At 43.2% G+C, this 27,779-nt stretch overlaps 1 protein-coding gene across 1 annotated transcript in view; it reads left to right on the top strand.

Annotated features, from left to right (window-relative positions):
* The window catches only part of LOC126473159 (phosphatidylinositol 4,5-bisphosphate 3-kinase catalytic subunit delta isoform), a 165,476-nt gene that overhangs the window by 52,475 nt on the left and 85,222 nt on the right, over positions 1-27,779 (top strand). The window contains exon 8 of the mRNA XM_050100021.1: positions 6,804-7,003. Coding sequence (XP_049955978.1) covers positions 6,804-7,003 — 200 coding nt within the window. The remainder of the gene's footprint in view (positions 1-6,803; positions 7,004-27,779) is intronic.

Genomic DNA, 27,779 nt, shown 5'->3' with positions numbered 1-27,779 from the left:
GACACAGAACCCGGTGAAGTACTCCAGGATCCTTCCTCTGCGCAGGCCCTCCTTGTGTAGCTCATGGCTTCGGCCACTCAGACCTCATGACCGCCTCTTGTCGCGATGCTACCACCAAACGAAAGCGCTGGCAGGTTGATAAATACACAAACATACACACGAAATTCAAGCTTTCGTAACCAACGGTTGCTTCATCAGGAAAGAGGGAAGGAGAGGGAAAGACGAAAGGATGTGGATTTTGAGGGAGAGGGTAAGGAGTCATTCCAATCCCAGGAGCGGAAAGACTTACCTTAGGGGGGAAAAAAGGACAGGTATACACTCGCGCGCGCGCATCCGCACATTTGGTATGTGCAGATGGATATGTGTGTGTGTGCGAGTGTATACCTGTCCTTTTTTCCCCCTAAGGTAAGTCTTTCCGCTCCCGGGATTGAAATGACTCCTTACCCTCTCCCTTAAAATCCACATCCTTTTGTCTTTCCCTCTCCTTCCCTCTTTCCTGATGAAGCAACCGTTGGTTGCGAAAGCTTGAATTTCGTGTGTATGTTTGTGTTTGTGTATCTATCAACCTGCCAGCGCTTTCGTTTGGTAAGTCACATCATCTTTGTCTTTAGATATATTTTTCCCTCGTGGAATGTTTCAAGAACTTCTGAGGACACAACCTACAGATACCAACTCATCCTCATAGATATTGGGAATGGGGCCGCAAGCTAGTGCTGCTACACAGAACAGTCTACTATCTTAGTGGCGCCACTCGATGACCAAAGTAGAGAGGATATAAAGTGTAGGCTAGCAATGGCAAGAAAAGCATTTCTGAAGAAGAGAAATTTGTATTGAATCAAGTGTTAGGAAGTCTTTTTTAAAGATATGTGTGTGGAGAGTAGCCATGTGTGGAAGTGAAACATTGACAATAAATGGTTGGGACAAAAAAGAGAATAGAAGCTTTTGAAATGTGGTGCTCCAGAAGAATGTTGAACACTAGATTGGTAGATCATGTACCTAATGAGAAGGTACTGAATGGTATTGGGGAGACACGAAATTCGTGGCACAACCATACCAAAAGAAGGCATTGGTTGATAGGACACATTCTGAGACATCAAGGAATCGCCAATTTAGTATTGTAGGGAATAGTGTGTGTGTGTGTGTGTGTGTGTGTGTGTGTGTGTGTGTGTGTGTGTGTGTGTGTGTATTGGGGAGGGGGGGGGGGGTGAAAATTGTAGAGGGAGACCAAGAGATACAGTAAGCAGATTCAGAAGGGTGTAGGTTGCCGTGGTTATTTGGAGATGAAGAAGCTCGCACAGGATACAGTAGCATGGAGAGCTGCATCAAACTAGTTTTTGGACTCAAGACCACAACTACTAATGACATTGAAATCTTGTTTTAAAGTTAACTGATTAAGAGTAAATGAAACTCTTCTAAATTGTAAAGAAATAGTGATGTTTTGAGGCCTCGAATTTGTTGATGTTGTTACTAAACCTAGGGAATACATTGTCAAAATCCCTTAGGTGTTAAAACACACTAGCCACAAAACAAGAGTAATAGACAAACCTCACTGAGAGCCTTTGTACAATTGTGACTTGATTATAGACCTACCAAACTATTATACCCAAAAGTATTAGATACAGTCCACAATGAGGGTATTAGGCTAGCCACTGTACTAGGACAAAGCCTGTGTCCAACCTGTAACACCCAAACCTCCTGATGTTAGTCAGTCAAATTGGTACCAAACATTGTATGTCTATAGAATATCAACCAAAACACTGATTTAGTTCATGCTGTGCACTGTCATGCAGTAGAACATGCGTAAATGATGATTAAAAGTAACACCAGAACTACGCAGCCTAGTAAAAGCACGTCTGTGAGCAAATGACACAAAGATCTTTTGTAGGTGAGTCGTTTGAACGTTGGATCATTGATCGAAAGGCCCTGTGTTCAAACCCCACTGACTACGATTGTTTTTAACTGTTTATGCATTAAGCTGTTATAAAGGGAGAACATTTTCCTGACATGTAAAAAGACTTCTGGGAGTTTGCAGCAATGTTCTTTTGGCAGTCTGCTTTTGCTTCGTTAGTTGAAAGTAGCAAACCTAGCTATACAAATGTAATCGATAAGCTTGCTACTTTCAACTAATGAAACGAAAGCAGACTGCCAAAAGAACATTGCTACAAACTCCGAGAAGTCTTTTTACATATCAGGGAAATATCCTCCCTTATAACAGTTTCATGCATAAACCATTTTTAAAAAAGTTTGTAACTGGTGGGATTTGAGCACAGGACCATTGGCTTGACAATCTGACGTTCTACAGACTCAGCTATGCAAGATCTTTGTGTCATATGCTCAAGACACACTCTTACTGGGCTCTATAGTTCTGTTACTTTTAATTACTGTTTATGCATGTTCTACTGGATGACAGCATACACCATGAACTAAATTGGTGTTTTGGTTGATACTCTATCGACATACAGTGTTTAGTACCGTTCTGAGTGTCTGACATCTGGAGGTTTGGGTGTAAGTGAAGGCTGGTGAGCTGTGACAATTTGTTATAGTTTATAAAACATCCATGGACTTCTTGCCACTTCAGTTCAGTGTAAAACCATGAGATTCGACGATTACCTCCATTGTGTTCATCAGGAGCAACTGACTGTCAAAGTTGCCACTGTGTTTACTGACCAATCAGAAACCATCTTTGGGCTTTATAAGGCCACCGCAGCAGCAATTTTGACAGTGTGTTGTTCCTGATGAAGATGATGGAGGTAATCATCAAAAGCTCGAAGCTTTGCCCTGAACTGATGCAGTAAGAAGTCCGAGAATGTTTTATACAACAGTGTTGTTGTGAAATACTTCGTTCTCAAAAAACTTCTTATGGTGTCAAAAGTTCCCAAAATATACACCACACCACCTGCTTATCATACTGTGGAATGAGTTTTGAGTAATTGTTCTAGACACTGTAGTGACCTGGTGTGCTAAGACCAGGAGGGGTGGAAGAGTCATCCTTCAGGTTTTCAGGGTGTCATCCAGCTCTTCCACTGGGCATTGTCGACTGATGAGGTCACAGGGATCCTTTGGAGGATTAAGGTGGTTGCAGCTTGACAGGCAATGTTCATGGAAACCCCACAGGCATGGACATCGGCAGTGAAGCATTGCTGTGAATATGTCAGTAGCTGCTACACTCAGTTTGGCTTTTGCACAGTGCAACCTTGGGTTGTAAACTTTCCTGGCAGTGCTATGTCAAATGTGGGCATGGTGGTATTGAATTGACATTCTGTTAGAGGGGTGGCCAGGGCCTGCCTACCAGTGGTGAGGGACAGAGCTCGGATGTCTGACGAGTGAACTCTGGTATGGCAACTGGCTGGCGGCACCTGTCTCTGGCAAGCATCCCTGTGGCTTGGTGACTAGGAGGGCCTCAGTTCAACTCTCAGGCTATCTGGCAGTGGCTGGTCCCCCTGGCAGGTAGTCCTGTCAGGATGATGGTGGAGAAGTAGTGACCTCATGCTGCCTGGCCAGGTGGCCAGCATTTACATGCGCCAAAGCAGGTTTGTTGTGGTGCTGCTGCCACAGATGTCACATAAGCTGAGTGCCAGTGTCTCCCTAATTTCAGTAATTAGCCTGACACTGACCAGCAGGTAGATGGCAGCATCCAGCAGGTGTTGTAGCATAATGCTGCATCAGCATATTGCTGCAAATGTCATTTTTACGGCTTCAACCTCTCGTGTGAACAAACACCAGGCTCATGCTTTGAATTTTGTCCACGTAAGGTAACTTGTATGTAATTCACTTATGCTTCCTGTAGCACTCTTCGTGAGGGGTACATAACATACTTAAAGTCTGTGTCTCTGAGTTTTCAGTTTGGTAGCAGTGCCAAACAAACTCATAGGGATAGGGTTTTAGGATTCTGGAAGGTGTGCTACAGCAGTACTCCCACTTGATTTGTCTAACCTTACTGAACTACATACTCACTCATTTCCAGAAATTGTCCTCTCCAATTGTGTACCTAGCTTCATCAACGTAGTCATCTTATGACCCACTTTACTTATTATCTTAATAGCCTATTACATCTTCCTCTACACCGTGAATTCCAACAAGAACAACTTAACATTACTTTAAAAAATCTTAAAACTTCATCCCTCGTTCCTGAGAGACCTGTTCAACGTATTGTGCTTCGTGAGCTCTGTGGTACCACTGACATATTTATTTAACCACAAGCCTCTCTACCAGCTGTGACCGGTGCCCCTTAACTCAACTCCTACTACTTGGTAACCTGTTTTTCTCGTTATATTTCCCTGAAAGCCAATACACGTTCCATTACTCCCTATTCCTCACACTGATTCCAACAGTTATCCTGCGTAGATTCTCTGCTGTCATATCAACTGACCTTTGAGGGACCAGGAGCGGTATAACAGTTGCGTCATGGCCAATGACTGATTCGCATTAATGTGGATTCTTAGTGCCTTGCTATGCTGCTTTGAGTCAGCTTTGCATTATGAGAAGACAAAGAATCCAATCAAAGACATTATTGTGACACTGATCTATTTTTATTCCATGAGCACTAGACTATGGCTTACAACTATTTCACTAAAAAAATTAGATCACAGGAGCAGAAGCATTATGATATAGAAGCAGAAAGAAAGAGAGAAGTTCCACACACTTCTCAGACACTTGGCAGTCATCAAAGCACATATCAGCTGGTATAGACCTCTGGAGAATTCTTAAATTTATGCTTACATAACAACCATAAATTATGCTACACTGTCTCCTACTTATGCTTGTCTATCCCTCCTCCACATCCATTCATCCCTAACATATTCTGTGCAGAAAAGGTAAAAGGGGATAGACATGAACAGAGGAACAATAAATCGAAGGAACCACTGGGGGATTACAGAAAACACATGCTGCTACGTACAACAGCATTAATGACTGCGGTATCACCTCCAATGATCTCACTTCTGACTCCAAGCTGTAGTGGCCTGATGTGCTATGACCGCTACAGAGGATGGGAAGAACAGTTCTTCAAATTGTCTATTGTTAGACTCTCCTACCTTGGTATCGTAGGTTTGATGGGTTGGTGAGGATGATTGGAGTCTGTTGGATGAGTAATGTGGCTGCAGCAAGACAGCTGGCATTCATGAAAAATATTTATTCTTCTAACAAGCTTAGAGCAGCTAGAGTTGTGTGCTCTCGGCACATGGCACAGGCTAGCATTGATGCAGTGAGTCCATGTACTGCTGGTGTGGTCAGGTGTCTTGCAACACTCAGTTTGGCCCAAGTGTGGAGTGACCTTGCATGGTAAATATTTCTGGTAGCACTGCTTCAGGTGCTGGAGTGGTGGTCTTGAGCTGCTAAGCCATTATCGAGGCTGCTGGGACCTGCCCAGGTGTGTGGATGTCCAGGGAATAAACCCTAGTCCAGCATCTTGCTGGCAGCGAATGGTGCAGGCTATGAGAGCTTTAGTTTGACACTCAGCCCATCCAACTGTTATTTGACACGTGGCTGGTGGTCCTGTCAGGATGACAATCAAGCGGTAGCAACTTCACGACAGAGGCCAACACTATGGCTGTTGCTATCTCGATGACTTGCAGTTCAGTGACCTGCGTGGAAAGGTGGCCATTATTTATTTGCATCAAAGTGTGTATGTTACGGTGTTGCTGCCACAGAAACCATGTGCTGATGTGTCCTTGCTTTCGGTAACTAACCAGGCACTAACTAGCATGTGTGCTGTGGTATCCAGCAGGTCCTGTGGCATTGCTGTGCCAGTGTATTGCTGCAGATGTCCTTTTTATGGCATTGAGCCCTCTTGCCTAGGCTTGTGCCATTACTGTACCAAAGTGATTCATCATTCCTTTGCTTTTTCGAATGTCCATTATTTATTTAGATTTGATCTGAAAAATATGCACACACGGTGTAGTTTTTACATCTTCCTTTCACAACAATGTAAATGAGCATCAAACTTTATTAATGCATACATGATGCATCAAAGTGAAGCACTTCTTTGTGTGTTCAACTGTTCATTTCTCAAGTCTTCAAGATTCACAATCCAGATAAATTGTCTGTATGGAATGTAAGAGACATTAGCAGTCATGAGGGTAATGGTAAAATTGTGTGACTTTAGGAAGAAGTTTCTCATCTGCTCTAAGTCCCATAAGAACAGCAGAAGAAAACAGAGGAGAAAAAATGTTAAGTAGCAGAAGCGTCTTACAAATTAGATGGTCCCATCAAGGGTGAGATGATGAGCCAATGGAAAGACTAGGAGAGGAAATAAGTATGGAGGGAGACACTTTTTGGGGAGAAAAGGTATAGTTTGGTTGGACTGTTGCTAAGCCATTCAGTAACAATTATCTTGGTATCGGAAGGAACAGAATTTTGTAACAATATTATTTTGTATAATTGTTATGGGCCATTTGGCTGTTACCTTTCAGTTATAATATTGCGTATGTAACTACGTTATTTTTTGAAATAGAGTCCAGATCACATTTCATGTAACTTATTGTTGGTTTTGTCCAAATTAGTCTGTCTTCAAATTTAAAACTAAGCTATTTTTTAAAAATCTGTTACAAAACTACTTTTAAATTTCTAGATTATTTAAGTAGGCCGAAGAGTCGCATAAAATACACTGTAGATTGACTATAATTATGTAATTGTTCATTTATTAAGTATTGTAGAAATTTTTTATCACAAATGAGGGCAACTTCTTATGGTTGCCAAGAAAGTGAATACCAAGAAATGTCTTCTGATAGATCCTTATCACATTTTAATAGAGTACCTTAATATTTACTTCATGTTCTAATGTCATCTGACTTTATTATCTACAGGAGCTGTTCATCAATCCTTTGGCTTGGGTAAATACAACAGTATACGATTTTAAAAATCAATTGAAGATTGGAGCAATGACACTGTACATGTGGACGTATGCAGAAGACACACAGACTGATGACATCCTACATCCATTAGGAACAGTTGTATCAAATCCTAACGTTGAACATGCTACTGCCTTAACCATCACTTTCCATAGGTAAGTATGTGACACACATTGCATACTACTGGGCTGACAATATTTTCAAGTAATATTTATCTAAATGCAATTTATGTGTTGTTTGTAATTATGGCTGTGATACTAACTGTTTTAAGTTCAGTTGTTTTTCTTTCTCCATATTTAATGATACAGACTCCAGATCAAAATCCTAAACATCCCATATTAATTTCCTTAATATTTTTAATGTTGGCGGGCTATATAACAGTATTCTGTGTAATAACAATGTGAAACTTAATCAAAAGTGTCAGTGAGCACTGTGGGGTGTATTTTATTGAGAACATTATACGCATTATCATCTTTGTATTTTGGACAGGTCCATGGCATTAGTTGGAGGTTTTGATAATATGAAAAGTTAATTCCACAGCTAATGTTAGACCCTGGACAGGCTGCGAGGTCAGATCTGAAACATTTGAGTCTCCTTTTTTCCTACACCTGAGAAAGCAGCAAGGATCTGTGTAGATTAGTATTGTTGTTTACCATCTGCATATTAGGTGTCTTTTAGTCATGCCCAGTTATGCCTGTAAGGATACAAATAAAAGTTCGGCTAGATATGCCCAGAGGTAAAAACTTCCTCCAGTGGTGTAAATCCTTACTTAATGTGTTGTCTGCCTGGACTGTACTCCAGTGTTATGATATAAGAATAACAGATGTGTTTTTGACAGCTTTGAAATATTCTAAAGTAAGATGCAGAGTGAAGGAAAGAAGTTAGATGGGTCATTAGAGATGGAGCACAAGCTTGCAACAGACAAAATAATGTTCCTTGCATAAGCTTTAAATGATTTAGAGAAACACAGGTAACCAAAATTTGAATGGCCAGCCAGAGATTAGAACACTGTTTATTTTGAGTGCGGGTCTAGATACTTAACCACTGTATCTCATGTTTAGTAAGAGCCTAAAGTCAAGGAGAAACTATTTAGCTCTACAGTCATAGCATTGACACTGTAAAAACAGCTAACTGTTGTTTGACAGTAGGAGAAAATGAAGCCCATTGGGCGAAAGTAGATAATGAAAATACAACCTCCTTTTGATTGGTATTCTTGGTATGAGACAGCAGACTGATACCTTAAATTATGCCAGTACATAAAAAAGCTGCACCAAAGAGAAACAGGCGGTTTCTTTTCTGATCATAAATGAAAGATGAGGTGCAAAATGAATTTAATTTCTTGTTCATATGAAATCAGTGACAGATTTTACATTTTACTTTATGTATTCTCTCCTTCACATAGTTTTTGGGACATATACACAATTAAATAGAAAACCTTATGCCTGAAAAGAATTTCTTTTACCATATCACCACTTGTGACTTTTATCATATTTTTTCTCATAATTTGCTAAATTGACACATTTTGCTTTTGGTCAGTGTTCAGCACCACCTGGTTTAAATTGTAAATATTCTGGCCCAAGCTGCCTGGAGTTGGCAGACGTGTGAATGAATGGTGTGTGGTTCTCTTACACACTTGCTTGTGTGAATGATGTGTTTCTCTTTTTCCAAAGAAGGCTGTGGCTGAAAGTGTATATGTAAGTGTCTTTTAATTGAACCTGTCTGCAACTTTACATGTTATCTTTATGCTAAGTAGCAGTCTATCTTTTTTATGTTGTTGTTATTCCTACCTGGAGTTCCTATTATTTTAAATGTACTTGCTATTAATGTGTTGAAGTAGAATATTGTTATTTAGTACAACTTATTACATTTTATCTTCCTGTTACTTGTGACATATTTTTTTTCCCTAAATCTTTGGTTCTAACAACTAATAAAGCAAAGCACATTTGGGAAAACAACAATTTCCCTCAATTTTCACAATTTTGTATACATTACAGAACAGATGTTGTCCGTCTATTCCTTACATATGTGTGATCTAGTTGAGCAAGAGCATTGCAAAAACTACATAGTTTACTCTGTTAGCCCTCTCCACATCCACTAATTTCATGGCATCATTGTAAACCCATATATCCTAATGCTAAACTCAGACTTCCAATCTGCCCAATCCACAATGGATATTTTGTAGCATTTGCTGGTTGTAAACTAACCTTTTATTACATACATTAGCTGTGCAGAAGCAGATTGTGAATTATGTAGTCTTTCACGATCTAGAACAGTTTACTAACTTTTTCCTCAAAAGCTTAGCTCTGTCAGCTCTGGTGTAGTCAGGGTTTATCATTTGTTTGGAACCTTGACAAAAAAGTTGTTATAAATATAGCAGTGTCGTTAATCACATGTGCTCCAGCCACTAGTCTGCATTTCATTGAATTCAACTGAACTGAATTTTATTGGATTATGTAGGATCACATTGTTTACGGTATATGTATGTGTAATATAGGACATGATAAAAACAGAAAACATTCAGTATCATGTATTTCCTAAGGAGTAATTGTGTTGATTACACTCTCTAACAGCATTTATTATGAAGAAGGAGAAGAACAAGGAGGAGGAGGAGGAGGAGAAGAAGAAGAAGAAGAAGAAGATACATACTATTTAATGCTGTAAAATGCCTTTTTCATCAGGTAGTCTTTGAGTTTCTCTGGGAAATTAATTACATTTTTAGACAGACTTTTTTGTAATTTGATACCCGAGTACTTCGATCCTTTTTCAAGGATTGTCAGTCAGTGTGGTATGCTTCATATCTCATTATTCTTCTGTGTGTTGTGGGTGAGTTGTTGTAGTCTTCAGTCTGGTTTGATGCAGCTCTCCATGCTACTCTCTCATGAGCCAGCCTCTTCATCTCTGAATAACTACTGCAACCTATACCCTTCTTAATTCACATGATGTATTCATCTCTTAGTCTTCGTTTATGACTTTTGCCCCTTGCACTTCCCTTCGGTACTAAATTGGGGATCCATTGATGTCTCAGAATGTTTCCTATCATTTGATCCCTTTAGTCAAGTTGTTCAACAAATTTCTTGTCTCCCTAGTTTGTCCAGTACCTCCTCATTAGTTACCCAGTCCACCCATCTAATCTTTAGGATTCTTCTGCAATACTGCAGTTCAAAAGCCTCTACTCTCTTCTTGCATAAACTGTTGATCATCGATGTTTCACTTCCATACATGGCTACACTCCAGACAAATATCTTGAGAAAAGACTTTGTAACACTTAAATCTACAGCACGATTATAATTAAATGTAAACTTTCAAAATGCTGTAGAAATAACACCACTCGTCAGAATGACATCAAGTTGCAACAGAATATTATTGGAGAAGAGGGAAAACGTATGGCAGAAGGACAAAAAAAAAAAAAAAAAAATAGTGTGAAAATTGATCAATAGATGGTGCTGTATTTTTCAGAACATGTAAATGAAAACACCTGTCATGCACATGACCCATTGAAATTGGTATAAACATGAAGGGTACATGGCTTTTCCCCATGATCCTTTCATGTCTGTGATGTTTGCCATGACTGTCTCAATGCAGGATCACACTCTGCTTGTAAAGCTGTATTACAAGATTGATGACTGTGCACACGTCACTCTGCAGAAGTTCCGGACACTGAAGGGTTTGAAAAAATGCGTTGGTCTGATGACTGCCGTGGGTCTGGAGAAAATGATTCGGAAATTCGAAAAGACGGGTTCTTTTGGTGTGCAACCTGGTAAAGGGAGGAAACGAATTGATTCGATGTCAGTGGAAGCAGTGGCTACAGCAGTGCAGGAAGAGACCAGTAGCGTGCAAACATATAGTGCAAACGTATAGTGCATGGAGAATTGCAGGAACATTGGACATACCCGTGAGCACGGTGCATAAAATCCTACGAAACATCCTTCTTTGCTATCCATTCAGAATAACACATGTACACGAGTTGCTTCCTGTTGATCTACCAGCAAAAGAGACCTTTGCTTTAGAATTTATTGCTTGCAGGGAAGTGGACAATGGTTGATCATGGAAGATTTTGTGAACAGATGAGGCCCACTTCCATCCGACAGGATATGTCAATACACAGAATTGTCAAATATGGACAACAGAAAGCCCACATACAAATCAGACAGTATCACTTCATCCTGAAAAGGTTACTGTGTGGTGCAGGTTTACGGCATCATTTATCATAGGGCCATATTTTTTCGAAGAGACAGGTGCTTCCAGTCCTGTTACCTGTACCGTCACTTGTAAGCGCTATCAACAGAATGGATGCATGGATGGGATCATTTTTATGCAAGATGGCACAACTGCACACGTGCAAATTCAGTTAAGCAGCTACTGAAGCGCCATTTCGGAAATGCTAGAATTATCAGCCAACATTTCCCTTCAGCAGAGCCGTCCTGATCACCTGATCTTAATCCGTGGGGTATCTGATAGATGTTGTGTTCCAATTGCAAACTTAGCTGCATTCGAGGCACACATTGTGCAACACATTCTGAACGTGACCCCAGAAACACTTCAATTAGTTGTGGGATATGCTGTTTCTCGATTTCAACTTGTTGCAGAAAATGGTTGACAACATATTGAGCATGTTTGGCACCAGTCACACGGAAATTAATAATTCCATTTGATTTTGATTGATGCTTTTTATGCTGTTTTTGGCCTCAGGACAGTTAAAAACTGATTTGATTGGTGCTTTGTATGCAGTTTCTGACCTCGGGACAGTTAAAAACCAATGTTTCCCAGCCGATTTGATATGACGTTGCCGTGATGGATGTGCTTACATAACTAACAGTATCACACCTGTACAACCCATGCACACTGAGTTGTAAAGTTTGTTTAACGTCAAACGTACACCTTAGACATTGTTGTATGAGACATTTGTCATTTGTAGTTGACCATTATTAAATTATGTTGCGTACAGCGCCATCTATTGATACATTTTGTAACTATTTATTTTTCTTCTGCCATATGTTTTCCCCCTTCTCCGATAATATTCTGTGCCAATTTGACATCAATCTGATCCGTGGTGTTATTTCTATAGCAGTTTGAAAGTTTAATTATAGTCACCCTGTACATTTGATGTCAACACATTTCTCTTTTTCAGAAATACTTTTCTTGCCATTGCCAGTGCACATTTTATACCTTCTCTACTTTGGCCATCATGAGTTATTTTGCTGCCCAAATAACAAAACTCAGCTACTACTGTAAGTGTCTCTTTTCTTAATCTGATTCCCTCATCACCACCTGATTTAATGTGACTACATTCCAATTTTCTTATTTTGCTTTTTGATCATTTTACTGTCCATTTCACTCAATTGGTCTTCCAAGTCATTTACTTTCTTTGACTGAAATACAATGTCATCAGCAAACCTAAAAGTTTTTATTTTTTCTCCATGAACTTTTAATTCCTACTCCAAATTTTCCTGTGGTTTTCTTTATTACTTGAACAATGTGCAGATTGAACGAATAACAGCTGGCCGCGGTGGTCTCGCGGTTCTAGGCGCTCCGTCCGGAACCGCGCGACTACTACGGTCGCAGGTTCGAATCCTGCCTCGGGCAAGGATGTGTGTGATGTCCTTAGGTTAGTTAGGTTTAAGTAGTTCTAAGTTCTAGGGGACTGATGACCGCAGCAGTTAAGTCCCATAGTGCTCAGAGCCATTTGAACCATTTGAATGAATAACATCATGGATAACATACAACCCTGTTCATGCTCTTCTCAACTGCTCATGCCTCTCGCCTCTTATAACTGCTGTCTGGTTTCTGTACAAATTGTAAATAGCCTTTTAGTCACTGTATTTTACATCTCCCCCCCATGAACCATGGACCTTGCTGTTGGTGGGGAGGCTTGTGTGCCTCAACAATATAGATAGCCGTATTGTAGGTGCAACCACAATGGAGGGGTATCTGTTGAGAGGCCAGACAAATGTGTGGTTCCTGAAGAGGGGCAGCAGCCTTTTCAGTAGTTGCAGGGGCAACTGTCTGGATGATTGACTGATCTGGCTTTGTAACACTAACCAAAATGGCCTTGCTGTTCTGGTACTGCGAACGGCTGAAAGCAAGGGGAAACTACAGCCGTAATTTTTCCCAAGGGCATGCAGCTTTACTGTATGTTTATATGATTATGGCGTCCTCTTGGGTAAAATATTCCGGAGGTAAAATAGTCCCCCATTCGGATCTCCAGACGGGGACTACTCAGGAGGACGTCGTTATCAGGAGAAAGAAAACTGGCGTTCTACGGATCGGAGCGTGGAATGTCAGATCCCTTAATCGCGTCGGTAGGTTAGAAAATTTAAAAAGGGAATTAGTGAAGTTCTGTGGCAGGAGGAACAAGACTTTTGGCCAGGTGAATACAGGGTTATAAATACAAAATCAAATAGGGGTAATGCAGGAGTAGGTTTAATAATGAATAAAAAAATAGGAATGCGGGTAATCTACTACAAACAGCATAGTGGACGCATTATTGTGGCCAAGATAGACACAAAGCCCACGCCTACTACAGTAGTACAAGTTTATAGGCCGACTAGCTCTGCAGATGATGAAGAAATTGAAGAAATGTATGATGATATAAAAGAAATTATTCAGGTAGTGAAGGGAGACGAAAATTTAATAGTCATGGGTGACTGGAATTTGAGAGTAGGAAAAGGGGGAGAAGAAAACATAGTAGGTGAATATGGATTGGGGCTAAGAAATGAAAGAGGAAGCCGCCTGGTAGAATTTAGTGCAGAGCATAACATAATCATAGCTAACACTTGGTTCAAGAATCATGAAAGATGGTTGTATACATGGAAGAACCCTGGAGATACTAAAAGATATCAGATAGATTATATAATGGTAAGACAGAGATTTAGGAACCAGGTTTTAAATTGTAAGACATTTCCAACAGCAGATGTGGACTCTAGATTAAAACTGAAGAAACTGCAAAAAGGTGGGAATTTAAAGAGATGGGACCTGGATAAACTGAAAGAACCAGAGGCTGTACAGTGTTTCAGGGAGACCGTAAGGGAACAATTCACAGGAATGGGGGAAAGAAATACAGTAGAAGAAGAATGGGTAGCTTTGAGGGATGAAATAGTGAAGGCAGCAGAGAATCAAATAGGTAAAAACCCTAGGGCTAGTAGAAACCCTTGGGTAACAGAAGAAATATTGATTTTAATTGATGAAAGGAGAAAATATAAAAATGCAGTAAATGAAGCAGGCAAAAAGGAATACAAAGGTCTCCAAAAAAGGTATCGACAGGAAGTGCAAAATGGCTAAGCAGGGATTGCTAGAGGACAAATGTAAGGATGTAGAGGCTTATCTCACTAGGGGTAAGATAGATACTGCCTACAGGAAAATTAAAGAGACCTTTGGAGAGAAGAGAACCACTTGTATGAATATCAAGAGCTCAGATGGAAACCCAGTTCTAAGCAAAGAAGGGAAAGCAGAAAGGTGGAAGCAGTATATAGAGGGTCTATACAAGAGCGATGTACTTGAGGACAATATTATGGAAATGGAAGAGGATGTAGATGAAGATGAAATGGGAGGCATGATACTGCGTGAAGAGTTTGACAGAGCACTGAAAGATCTGAGTCGAAACAAGGCCCCCGGAGTAGACAACATTCCATTAGAACTATTGACAGCCCTGGGAGAGCCAGTACTGACGAAACTCTGCCATCTGGTGAGCAAGATGTATGAAACAGGCGAAATACCCTCAGACTTCAAGAAGAATATAATAATTCCAATCCCAAAGAAAGCAGGTGTTGACAGATGTGAAAATTACCGAACTATCAGTTTAATAAGTCACAGCTGCAAAATACTAACGTGAATTCTTTACATACGAATGGAAAAACTGGTAGAAGCTGACCTCAGGGAAGATCGGTTTGGATTCCGTAGAAATATTGGAACACGTGAGGCAATACTGACCCTACGACTTACCTTAGAAGAAAGATTAAGGAAAGGCAAACCTACGTCCCTAGTATTTGTAGACTTAGAGAAAGCTTTTGACAATGTTGATTGGAAAACTTTCTTCCAAATTCTAAAGGTGGCAGGGGTAAAATACAGGGAGCAAAAGGCTATTTACAATTTGTACAGAAACCAGATAGCAGTTATAAGAGTCGAGGGACATGAAAGGGAAGCAGTGGTTGGGAAGGGAGTTAGACAGGGTTGTAGCCTCTCCCTGATGTTATTCAATCTGTATATTGAGCAAGCAATAAAGGAAAGAAAAGAAAAGTTCGGAGTAGGTCTTAAAATCCATGGAGAAGAAATAAAAACTTTCAGGTTCACTGATGAGATTGCAATTCTGTCAGAGACAGCAAGGGATTTGGAAGAGCAGTTGAACGGAATGGACAGTGTCTTGAAAGGAGGATATAAGATGAACATCAACAAAACCAAAACGAGGATAATGGAATGTAGTCGAATTAAGTCTGGTGATGCTGAGGGAATTAGATTAGGAAATGAGACACTTGAAGTAGTAAAGGAGTTTTGCTATTTGGGGAGCAAAATAACTGATGATGGTCGAAGTAGAGAGGATATAAAATGTAGACTGGCAATGGCAAGGAAAGCGTTCTGAAGAAGAAAAATTTGTTAACATCGAGTATAGATTTAAATGCCAGGAAGTCCTTTCTTAAAGTATTTGTGTGGAGTGTAGCCATGTATGGAAGTGAAATGTGGACAATAAATAGTTTAGACAAGAAGAGAATAGAAGCTTTCGAAATGTGGCGCTACAGAAGAATGCTGAAGATTAGATGGGTAGATCACATAACTAATGAGGAGGTATTGAATAGAATTGGGGAGAAGAGGAGTTTGTGGCACAACTTGACAAAAAGGGACTGCTTTGTAGGACATGTTCTGAGGCATCGAGGGATCACCAATTTAGTATTGGAGGGCAGCGTGGAGGGTAAAAATCATAGAGGGAGACCAAGAGATGAATACAGTAAGCAGATTCAGAAGGATGTAGGCTGCAGTAGGTACTGGGAGATGAAGAAGCTTGCACAGGATAGAGTAGCATGGAGAGCTGCATCAAACCAGTCTCAGGACTGAAGACCACAACAACAACATTTTACATCTGCTCTCTTCAGAATTTCAAAGTGTGCGTTGTAGTGAATATTGTCAAAAGCTGTCTCTAAGTTTACAAATTCTATAAACGTAGATTTAATTATCCTTAACCTAGTGTACACTAGCATTTGTAGTAATTTATCCCAAAGTATCTTTTGTGATGTACAAGGGTGAGTCAAAAGGAAACCTTAATTTTTTTTTTTTTTTAATATTATTTATTGTCCAGAAGTGGTACGAAGTTGTATCACTTTTCAACATAATCTCCCCCACGCTCAATGCAAGACCTCCAGTGCTTACAAAGTACATAAATTCCTTTAGAAAAAATTTATTTTGGGTGTTCGCGCAACCACTCATGCACTGCGTGGCGTACCTCTTCATCAGAACGCAACTTCTTTCGTCCCATTGCGTCTTTGAGTGGTCCAACATATGGAAATCACTTGGGGGCAAGGTCTGGTGAGTATGGTGGATGAGGAATACACTCAAAATGCAGGTCTGTGATTGTTGCAACTGTTGTACAGGCAGTGTGGGGCCTTGCATTGTCATGTTACCTGCTGACAGCAATCCACTTTGCTTTGATTTGATTGCTGGCTGCAGATGATTTTTTAGGAGATCTGTGTATGACGCACTGGTGACAGTGGTCCCTCTAGGCATGTAATGCTCCAAAATGACACCTTTTTTGTCCCAAAAAAGTGTCAGCATAACCTTCCCTGCTGATGGTTCAATTTGAAACTTCTTTGGTTTTGGTGATGAGGAGTGGCGCCATTCCTTGCTCACTCTCTTCATATCCGGTTGGTGGAAGTGAACCCAGGTTTCATCCCCAGTAATGATTCTCTCATTTCAGGAGTCAGCTACCATGGCACCCATCTTGCAGACACTTTGTGAAACTGGAGCACATCATGCACAATGTGGTGTGCTGACCCATGACTAATCTGTAAACATGCTGCAATGTCATTCAGTGTCACTCTGCGGTTTTCCTTCACTATGGCTTCAACTGCTACAATGTTCTGTGGAGGCACAACTCGTTGTGCCTGACCTGGACAAGGAGCATCTTCCACTGAAGTCACACAATTTGCGAACTTCCTACTCCACTCGTAGACTTGCTGCTGTGACAAACATGCATCAGTGTACTGAACCTTCATTCGTCGATGAATTTCAATAGGTTTCACACCTTCACTACGCAAAAACCGAATGACAGAACTCTGTTCTTCCATGGTGCAAGTCGCAAGTGGTGCGGCCATCTTTATACTGATACTGCGATGGTACGTGTGCATCTGCACTATGCTGCCACCTACAGGCCATTCTGCTTGCTGTTTGTAGCACGCTTACCAACTTACAGGATAACGGCTCGAAATTTCTATTTGTTATTACAAATTTAAGGTTTTCATTTGACGCACCCTCATATTTCATCATTCTATATGTATGTAAAAAGATGTAAAAGTTAAGAGGTATAGATTTTTAAGCAGTTTGTGCGTGTTTTAGAAGTCATCGTAAAATTTGACTGCCCCCCCCCCCTCCCCCCCTTTTTTTTTGGACCTTTTTTTTCTGAATGTTTGAATTTTTTCACATTGTCACTCCATACATAGGCTGAGAGGGTTCTTGGAGACAAAATTTGGAAAAATTATTCGTGAAATATATTCTGTTGCAACATGTTAGTTAGTTTCTTTTTTCTTCTAACTGCTTCCAGAGAATTTTCACTGAACTGTATAACAGTTTCCGTTTATTGCATCAAAATATAAATGTGCACTCTCAGTGTGGATATTTGCGTAAGACTAAAACAAAACAGGCAGCTTCTCATTTTTATTGGTACATTTTTTAATATGCAATCTCCCATGGTGGTTCTCACTGTTGTCTTCTCTGAGGGCCCCTTAAGCATCTGTGTGTTATTGGAAACCCCATGATGTGCTTGCTATGACATAAAAGCTTTTGCTGGTGAACTCCAACTGCCGCACACCACCCAGTGAGTACCTCAAACAAATAACAATACAATACAAACAAATATCTACACTAAACATGGCATAACCTATGCAAAAAATGTGGACCTGTTTGTTATTTGAAATCTGTTTTTTTTAATGTGACATTAGCAAATGATTCAATTACTCATTTATATATGACAGTGAAGATACATCGTGAACAAATGAGGGAAATATCCTAACTTTAACTGTGCAGAAATTCTGTAACCTCATATATGCAGCCCCATATAAATGAGTAAGTGTGTTACTATTCCTTAAATAATTCTAACTCAGACAATAGAAACTCCAGGCTGGAATATCAACTTATCATGAAGATGATACATTAAGTTGCAGGCAGGCACAGTTAAGACACTTACACATTAGCTTTCAGCCAGCTTTCATCAGTAAAAGAAAAAGAAAAGAAAACACACACACACACACACACACACACACACACACACACACACACACACACACAAAACGGCCATCTCTTGCAGTTTGGACCAGAAAACGAACTCAAACGTTCATATATGTTAGTACACCCCCCCCCCCCCTCCCACACACACACATACACACATTGGGGCATGAAAAAACACACATAAAAGATATGGAAATGCACAAACTTTTGGAGCCAGTGGCTCTTCTTTCTGGCAGAAAGGTTGAAGGGAAATGGAGAGGGGTGAAGAAAAAGGATTGGTGAGGCTTAGAAGTTGCAGAAAAGTCACTCAGAACCGCAGGTCAGGGAAGACTCGCAGAATGGAATGAGAAGGAGAGACTGATTGTTGGTGCCTATACCAGAATAGATTTGAAAACCTGAGAACTGGCAGAGATTACTAAAAATGTCATGCAAGAGTCACTAAGAGCAGAAAGCTAAGTGCATTACACATGGTATACTGTTGAGGGGGTGGAAAAAAATAGGTTGGAAAATAAAAGGTATGAAAAAATAAAATGACTTGAGGAAATGGATAGTTACTGAAAATAAATACTGAGGCCACACAAACAAATGTAAATTAGGCCAGGTTGGTGGCAAGAACCCAGTACATGTTGTAACATCTATGGAGTCCTGAGAAACTGGTGTTAGGAGAGAGAATCCAGATGGCACTTCCCCCCAGGGGGTCCACAACTCTTTCGTGGATACGTGCGTGGCGAGCACGGGGCTCCGAGCCATTGCAGCCTTCTTTCTCTCCCGCGCTGCATTTCCTTTCCCCTTCCCCTCCTTTCCCCTCCATACCCCTTTCCCCTCGCCCTCTCCTCTCTCTCTATTGGTGTCCTTGCTTATGTTGGCCCCCGCTATCCTCCTGGTTCTGTTGGTTTTACACTCCGGCTTTGTTGCGTAATCATCTCCTCCTTTTGGCATTCCTTGGTCCCCCTCTGGGGTTTGACCTCCATTCCAAAATTTCTCTTCCGTAGTGTGAGCCATTTGGGGAAGAGCACCTTACCTAGTGTCTCCGACGTGTGCCCTCATAGTACATTCCACCTTTTCTTTTACGTCGTTGTCTGATGCTAGGGTGCATAGCCAGCACGGTAGCCAGCCCGTGTGGTGGGGTCGCTATGTACCCTTTTGGTTGAGCCCCCTGAACACACAGGGATCACACTTCTGATACCTGAGCTGTGACCTCCTCATGCATGCCTTGGAGTGGTTGCTCGTCATCCTGGAGCATCGGAACTCCCGGCGATGGCCGCCGTGCCAGACGGCCCTTGCTGTGGCTGGGTGGCGCCCGTGAGGAGAGCCCCTGATCGGAGTGGGTGGTATCAGGGCGGACGCTATGCAGATGAAACGCATACGGGTCCAAAACTCTGGCCGCTCTTCTGCGGCCGTCTCTCTGCGTGGTACTGATTCCTCAAGTGCTGCTTCTCTTGCCCCTTCGGCCTTCCCTTCCGTGGCTACCCCCTGGGAGGAGGGTCAGGCGCGTCGTCTAGGGGCAAAGCCTTTCCCCCGTTATCTAGTTTGCACCAGGACTGATGGAGATACTTTCACCAGTGTCAAACCTTTATTCTTTGTGGAACACATTGAAGACAAGTTCGGCGAAGTGGACTCCCTGAGCAAGATGCGGTCGGGTTCGTTACTGATAAAAACTGCTTCGGCTGCCCAATCTGCGGCCCTTCGTGCCTGTACCCATCTTGGCACAATTCCCGTGTCCATTACCCCTCACCAGTCTCTAAATATGGTACAAGGTGTGATTTTTCACAGAGACCTCATCCTTCAAACTGATGAGGAACTTCGGGACAATCTCGGACGGCGGGGTGTTCACTTTGTTCGGCGTGTTCAGAAGGGTCCTAAAGATAATCGTATTGATACTGGTGCCTTTATCCTGGCCTTTGAAGGGGATACCCTTCCTGAGAAAGTTAAGATTATGGTCTATCGCTGTGATGTGAAGCCGTACATCCCACCTCCTATGCGGTGTTTTAAGTGCTTGCGTTTTGGCCACATGTCTTCTCGCTGTACCCAGGACCCTCTCTGTGGTGACTGTGGACGTCCACTCCATGAGGGGAGTCCCTGTGTTCCCCCTCCTGTATGTGTAAATTGTCATGGTAGTCATTCTCCTCGTTCAGCAGATTGCCCAGTCTATAAGAAAGAAAAAAAGATACAGGAGTATAAGTCTCTTGATCGTTTAAGCTACACCGAGGCCCGTAAGAAATACGCACGATTGCACCCTGTGTCCATGACATCTAGTTACGCCTTGGTTACATCTTCATCCCTTCCTCCCCCTTCCTTACCCCCATCCCGGACCCCTCTCCTTCCCCCCTCCCCTGCGGCTCCCACACCTTCTCCTCTGGGCGCTGCTCCCCCTCCCCAGCCGGAGAAGTGTCCCACTCCTTCGGCGTCTGCCGGTCAAGGGCGCCTCTCCCGGGATGCCCCTTCCCGGCACCTTCCAGGTCAAAGGTCTGCTGCAGCGCGGCGACCGCGAGAGCCGCGGTCTATCGGCCCCCCGGTCGCCCGGTCTCTTTCTGTTCCTGATCTTGCTGCAGCTGGCTCCATTATGCCGCACAGCCCTCCTCGATCTCAGCCTGAAAAGAAGAAGAAACATAAGTCCCGGGACAAAGAGCCTCTGGTGTCACCGGAGGTCCCTTCCCCGGCTTCACAACCGGATTCTGACCTGTCGTTTATGGATGTCGCCCCCTCCCTGTCGGTGACGGGTGGGGACCCGGCGGTATGACTGGATTTAGCGTGTTCAGCCCTCATTTAAACCATCGTTCTGTGGTTCTCCAATGGAATTGTAATGGCTACTATCGTCACCTTCCGGAATTGAAATCCCTTCTTTCGTCCTACTCAGCAGCTTGTGTGGTTCTCCAGGAATCTCATTTTACTGATGCTCACTCACCGACCCTCCGTGGGTTCCGTGTTTTCTGTCGAAATCGGGTCGGACCCTTGCGGGCTTCTGGTGGCGTTTGTACGTTGGTCCGTACAGACATTGCTAGCACGTGGATTCCTCTCCACACTACATTGGAAGCGGTTGCTGTTAGGGTCCACTTAGACTCTGCAGTCACAGTATGCAATCTTTATCTCCCTCCTGACAGGACTCTTACACCTGCTGCCTTAACCACTCTTCTTCAGCAACTTCCTCCTCCCTTCCTCCTCCTTGGGGATTTTAATGCTCATCATCCTTTGTGGGGCAGTGCCTTTCCATCTAGACGAGGTCTTCTTATAGACCAATTTATTGCAGACCACGACCTGTGCCTTCTTAATGATGGCTCCCCTACTCATTTCAGTGCTGGTCATGGTACCTTTTCTGCCATTGACCTTTCTCTTTCTTCTCCCTCTCTCCTCCCTTCATTACACTGGTCGCCACACGACGACCTTTGTGATAGTGACCATTTCCCGTTGATTATCACGCTCCCTTCCCGCTCCCCGATGGACAGGTTACCTCGTTGGTCTTTCCACCGCGCCGATTGGCCTCTATATACTGCACAGGTCGAGTTTTCTCCCTCTTTGTCGGGTTGTATTGATGACGTCCTACGTGACGTGTCTGACACGATTGTTCGCGCTGCTAACCTTGCTGTCCCGCGCTCACCTGGACAATTTCGTCGTCGGCAAGTCCCGTGGTGGAGTACGGCCATTGCCATTGCCATCCGTGATCGCCGTCGAGCTTTGCAACACTTTAAGAGGCACCCATCTGTAGCCAGCCTTTCTACCTTTAAGCGCCTTCGCGCTCAAGCCCGTTATTTAATCAAACAGAGCAAATGGATATGTTGGGAACGATTCGTTTCTTCCCTTGGTTCCACTGTCCCTCTGTCACGGGTATGGGCTACACTTCGCTCTCTCCAAGGTTGCCATCGGCCGTCCACCCTCCCAGGCCTTCACCTCCCAGATGGCATTTGTACGGACCCATTAGTTCTTGCAGAACATCTTGCGACCCATTTTGCAGTGGCATCAGCGTCGGCCTCCTATCCAGCTGCTTTCCTCCATCAAAAACAGCAGGCTGAAGCTGTCACCTTATGTTTCACCACTTGTGAGTCAGAATCTTACAACGAACCTTTCACTGAATGGGAATTTCTTTCTGCTCTATCTTCTTCTCATGATACGGCCCCTGGCCCAGATTCCATTCATAACCAGCTGCTTCAACATCTCAGTGCACCACAACGGCACCATCTTCTTCGGGTGTTCAACCGTATCTGGCTCCAGGGTGACTTCCCTTCTCAGTGGAGGGATAGCATTGTGGTTCCTGTCCTTAAGCCTGGTCAGAACCCCCTATCTGTTGACAGCTATCGGCCAATTAGTTTGACCAATGTTGGTTGTAAGTTACTTGAACGGCTGGTAGCCCGTCGGCTCACTTGGGTCCTCGAATCTCGGGATCTATTGTCCCCTTACCAGTGTGGCTTTCGAGAGGGACGATCTCCAATCGATCATTTGCTTCGCTTGGAATCCGCAGTTCGGCAGGCTTTTTCCCAGCGCCGCCATTTGGTTGCAGTGTTTTTTGACCTTCGCAAGGCCTATGACACGGCCTGGCGCCATCACATCTTACTAACCCTTCATCAGTGGGGTCTTCGGGGCCCACTCCCGATTTTTATCCGCCAGTTCCTGATCCATCGGTCATTCAGAGTTCGAGTTGGTACTGCTTTTAGTTCTCCACGGACCCAGGAGACGGGCATCCCACAGGGTTCTGTCTTGAGTGTCCTTCTTTTCCTCATTGCTATCGATGGACTTGTGGCCTCTGTCGGTCCCTTGGTCGCCCCTGCCCTGTATGTGGATGATTTCTGCATTTGGGTTAGTTCCTCCTCGATGCCATCTGCAGAACGGCAGCTCCAGGTGGCTATACGGCGTGCCTCTGCATGGACCCTCTCACACGGGTTTCAATTCTCTCCTTTAAAATCGCGGGTGGTCCACTTCTGTCGCCGTACTACGGTCCCCCTTATCCAGAGCTCTATCTCGCTGCACAAAGATTGCCTGTGGTTCCCCAGTTTCGTTTCCTAGGTCTTCTTTTCGACAACAAGCTCACTTGGCTGCCCCATATCAGACTCCTGAAGGTAGGATGTTTCCGTAAACTCAATGTCCTTCGCTTCCTTGCCCACTCCTCTTGGGGTGCGGACCGTTCCCTCCTCCTCCGTCTTTATCGTGCTCTAGTTCTGTCACGTTTGGACTATGGTTGTCAAGTTTATGGTTCAGCTGCTCCTTCCACGCTGCACGTGCTGGATCCAGTCCACCATCGTGGTATCCGTTTGGCCACCGGTGCATTCCCTACTAGCCCTGTTGATAGTCTCCTGGTTGAAGCTGGGATCCCCCCCCTTTCTGTTCGGCGGTCCCAGCTTCTGGTGTCTTATGCCCTTACTATCCGTTCTTCTCCCGCTCATCCTTCCTATTCTATCCTATTCCCAGACCGTGGACGTCGCCCGCCTGACTCCCGCCCTCGGGCGGGTTTACCGGTTGGGCTGCGCCTTGCGTCTCTTAACCGTGATTTTCGGCTTCCTTCTTTGTCCTGTCTTCCTCGCTCCCTCCCATCCACCCCTCCTTGGTTAGTTCCTCGGCCTCGAATTCGGATGGATCTCCGCCGCGGTCCGAAAGATTCCATCCCCCCGGTGGTGTTCCGTTCCTTTTTCCGCCAAATTTTATGGGAGTTTCGGGATGCTGTTGTTTTTTACACTGATGGCTCTAAATCTGCTGATCATGTTGGGTATGCCTTCACGTCCTTTGTTGGAACGGAAAATCATCTACTGCCACCCTCATGTGGGGTGTTTACTGCGGAATTGATGGCAATTTCCCGGGCCCTTACCTTTATTAAACAATCCCAACACAACCGCGTTTTGTTATGTACGGACTCGTTGAGTGGACTTCTTGCTATTGACCGGTGTTTTTCGCGCCATCCCTTGGTCTCTGCCATCCATGACCATCTCGCTGATCTTCACCGTGCTGCTTGTTCCATTGATTTCCTATGGGTCCCGGGCCATGTGGGTATCCCGGGTAATGAGCTCGCTGATCGTTTGGCTGGGGGAGCAGTTACTTACCCCCCGTTTTCTGTAACCCCTCCTGCAGCGGATTTACGGCTTCACATCAAATCCCACTTTGCACAGTCATGGGCCAATTCTTGGGAGGCTACTCCACTGTCTAATAAACTTCGTGCCATTAAGGTGAATCCAGGCCCATGGCGTTCTTCCTTTAGCCTCTCCCGCAAGGACTCGACCACACTGTGTCGTCTCCGCATTGGCCATACCAGGCTGACCCATGGTTTCCTTTTGCGTGATGAGCCACCCCCGCTATGTGGTTGTGGAGCCTTCCAGTCAGTGGCCCACATTTTGGTTGAATGCCCCCTTCTTTTGGCTCTGCGTACTAAGTACAGACTCCCCCACACTTTACCTTTGATGTTGGCTGACAATTCCCGGATGGTCTCTCTGGTTCTAGGTTTCCTCCGGGAGAGTGGTTTTTATTCTCAGTTTTAAAGTTTTTAATCTCCCTCTGGTGTTGGGGCAGGGCGGTGAGTGTTTGGGTGTCTCCCACTGTAGGCAGTGTTCAGAGATTCCCGATTCACCTCCCTGACCGGAATCCTCTTTTCTTTCCCTTTTACTCTGTTTTTACCCCTTCTTTTTAAGGCTTGGTTAGTTTTTCTATTCCCATACGTACTTTCTGCATTATAGCAGTTGTACCTTTTAAGTCACAGGTGGTTTTGCCTATGCTGCTTCAGCATAGTGTTGGGTCCGTTCTCTTGCTAACCTCCCTCATTTGTTTTTACTAATGACAACGTGACTGCCCTTTTACGTTTCCCCTTTTTCCGTTTTATTTTTCTGACTATACTGAGATGTCCCGTTAGCAGAATGGAGTCTATTTGAAACAAGGGACTGATGACCTTGCTGTTTGGTCCCTTTAACCTCAAACAACCAACCAGATGGCACTTTTGGTCAGACAGATGCAAAAGTCATGACTGTTATGTTGTAGAATATGCTCTGCAACCAGATATTGAGTGTTACCAGTATAGTCTTCTGTCTGTGCCCATTCATCTTAACTGATAACTTAATAGTAGTAATCCCAAAGTAGAAGGCCAAACAGTGTTCACGTAACAGTGGTGTGTCGTTTCACTGGTGGCTCCCTCTTTAGTAGTATATGTTTTATCAGTTAAAGGGTTGGTATGTGTTGTGGTAGAAGGGTGCATTGGGCAAGTCTTACAGCAAGGATGGTCATAGGGCTAGGAGCCACAGGTAGGGAAATGGATGCAGAAGGAACATGGGGTCTGACCAGGATATTGTGGAGATTGGAGTGGCAGGAGGGGGTCGTGAAAACCAACTCTAGGCGTGGTGGCCACAATATGGACATAATTTCAGGTCATAAGTTTAGGAAGTCATAGCCTTGTTGAAATTTAAAGTATTGAAGATTAATGTATTGAAGGCTAGGATAATACTGAGTGATAAGAGGTTTATTCCTAAGTTTTTTTTGGAGAGATCAGCAGTATCAGGATTGGATGCAATGACCTGGGAAATCTGACATTGCACAAGGCTTGTGCATAATTACAAAGAGGGATAAAAAATAAAAGCAAAAAATAACTAATTACTTAGATGGTAGGTTTAGGTGAGGATGGTGGTTTGTTGCTGTAAAGTACCTGCATCTGAAGAAATACATTTGCATCAAATTTCGAGGTTGTATGTGAGGGAATTTTGATGTGAAAGGGATGACAACTGTCAGAATGTAAGTATTGTAGTTTGTTGGTAGTTTTAATGTGAACAGAAGCATATAGCTGACCTTCAGTGAAGATGAGGTGGTCAGCGTCAAAGAAAAAGGCGTGAGTTTCAGAATAGGACCACATGAAATTTAAGTGGGAGAATGTATCCAGAGATTACAAATATTTCAACAGGACTGCCTCACCGTAAGTCAATATGCCGACAAGTGTTATCAATGTAGCTAATCCAGATCCGGGACTGAAGGCTTATGGATTGCAGGAAAGTCCCCTCCAAGCAAACCATGAAAATGGTAGCGTAGGAAGGATCCATCTTGAGTCCCTGGCTGTTCTGTTGCTCTGTTTCTATGTCTGCCACTCAGAGATAATGTAGCCATTCATAAGTATTAAGTCAATTAAAGTGAGCAGGAAGTATGTCACAGCTTTGGAATCAGGTAGGTACTTGGTGAGCTAATGTACAGCAGCAGACTGGCCACATACATGAAGAATGTAGGTATATAGAGGAAGTTTGGTATCAGTGGTGACAAGCAAGATGTGTGATGGCAGTGGGATGGTACAGATTTCTGATTACCTAGGAATTGGTTAGTGTCTTTAATGCAGTAGGGGAATCTTTGTACTATAGATTGCAGGCACTGATCAACCAAGGCAGACATACATTCAGTGTGTGCTTTGAAGCCAGCAACTATAGGACAGCAAGGGGTGATTGGGATTGTGGATCATAGTAAGAGGGTAAAAGGTGGTGAGAGTGAATGATTTGTGTGGAGCAGGAAGTTTATGGATTGAATTGTTAGTCCTAGTGGGGGACTGATGTTTTAAGGAGGGAATGTAGGTCATTTTGTACCACAGAGGTGGGATCTTGATGGCAGATTCTGTTTGTAGAAGTGTCAGAAAGCTGGCATAGTCCCTCACTTACATACTCCAATCAGTCATGTGCCACAGTGATAAATCCCTTGTCCACTGGGAGGTTAATGATGGAGTCATTAGTTTTTATGGAATGAATTGCCTGGAATTCTGCAGAGGGCAGCTTAGGATCATGTTGCTGGGATCCGAGAATGGGTGGTGAAGCAACAATGGATGTTACGAATTCTTGTTAAGTTTGTAAAAGGTGATTTCGAGTCAGTGGTGGTGGTTCAATCTGAGATCTTGGTGGAGCTGTTAAAGGCAGGTTTCAGTGTTAGGTTTTCTGTTGGAAAGGTTTTGAGGTTTGATTGCAAAGTTCTATTTCCTGTTGAAAAGGCACATGAGGGAAACAGGTCAAGAGTACTGCCATTGAACTGTGATGGAACCTTTATATGCCAAACTTTTCATGGGTCACTTGGAGGGGCTTTGCTAGGATTTGTAAGCCTTCAGCCCCTTGCTTGGTTTAAATAAGACCTGGCGAGACAGTTCTCCATGAGCACTCTAGCTGCGCTCCTGTCTACCACTGTAAGAACAGCCGCGAGTGGCACTGAGGGACTGAGGTTTAAAGAGGAACAGGACGAGGAAGGCTGAGCCAGACACCGCTAGAGCAAAGCTATTGCCATGTCAGACACCAAGCAGTTTGCTGACAGTACTGCTTGTGCTATATTTATATACTGCATTAGGAGTACTATGGTGTCTATGCACATGTCTGAGAAAGAAAATGTGGAGAAACCACATTGGTCAGTGCTGAAAAGGAATTTCCTTTGTGTATCATTTAAAGGCCCTGTAAAGTGCTTAATACGCTAATGCATTATTATGGTCTGTAAACACACTTATTGAAACATCATTACAACACTAGCCACAAAGGTGATACGGCACACTTTTTTTCTGCTGAGTGACAGAGTGTGTTGTCTGAGCTGAAGATA

The sequence above is a fragment of the Schistocerca serialis genome, chromosome 4 (genome assembly GCF_023864345.2).
Source record: "Schistocerca serialis cubense isolate TAMUIC-IGC-003099 chromosome 4, iqSchSeri2.2, whole genome shotgun sequence".
Lineage (NCBI taxonomy): Eukaryota > Metazoa > Arthropoda > Insecta > Orthoptera > Acrididae > Schistocerca > Schistocerca serialis.
This window is presented reverse-complemented; position numbering and strand designations above follow the sequence as displayed.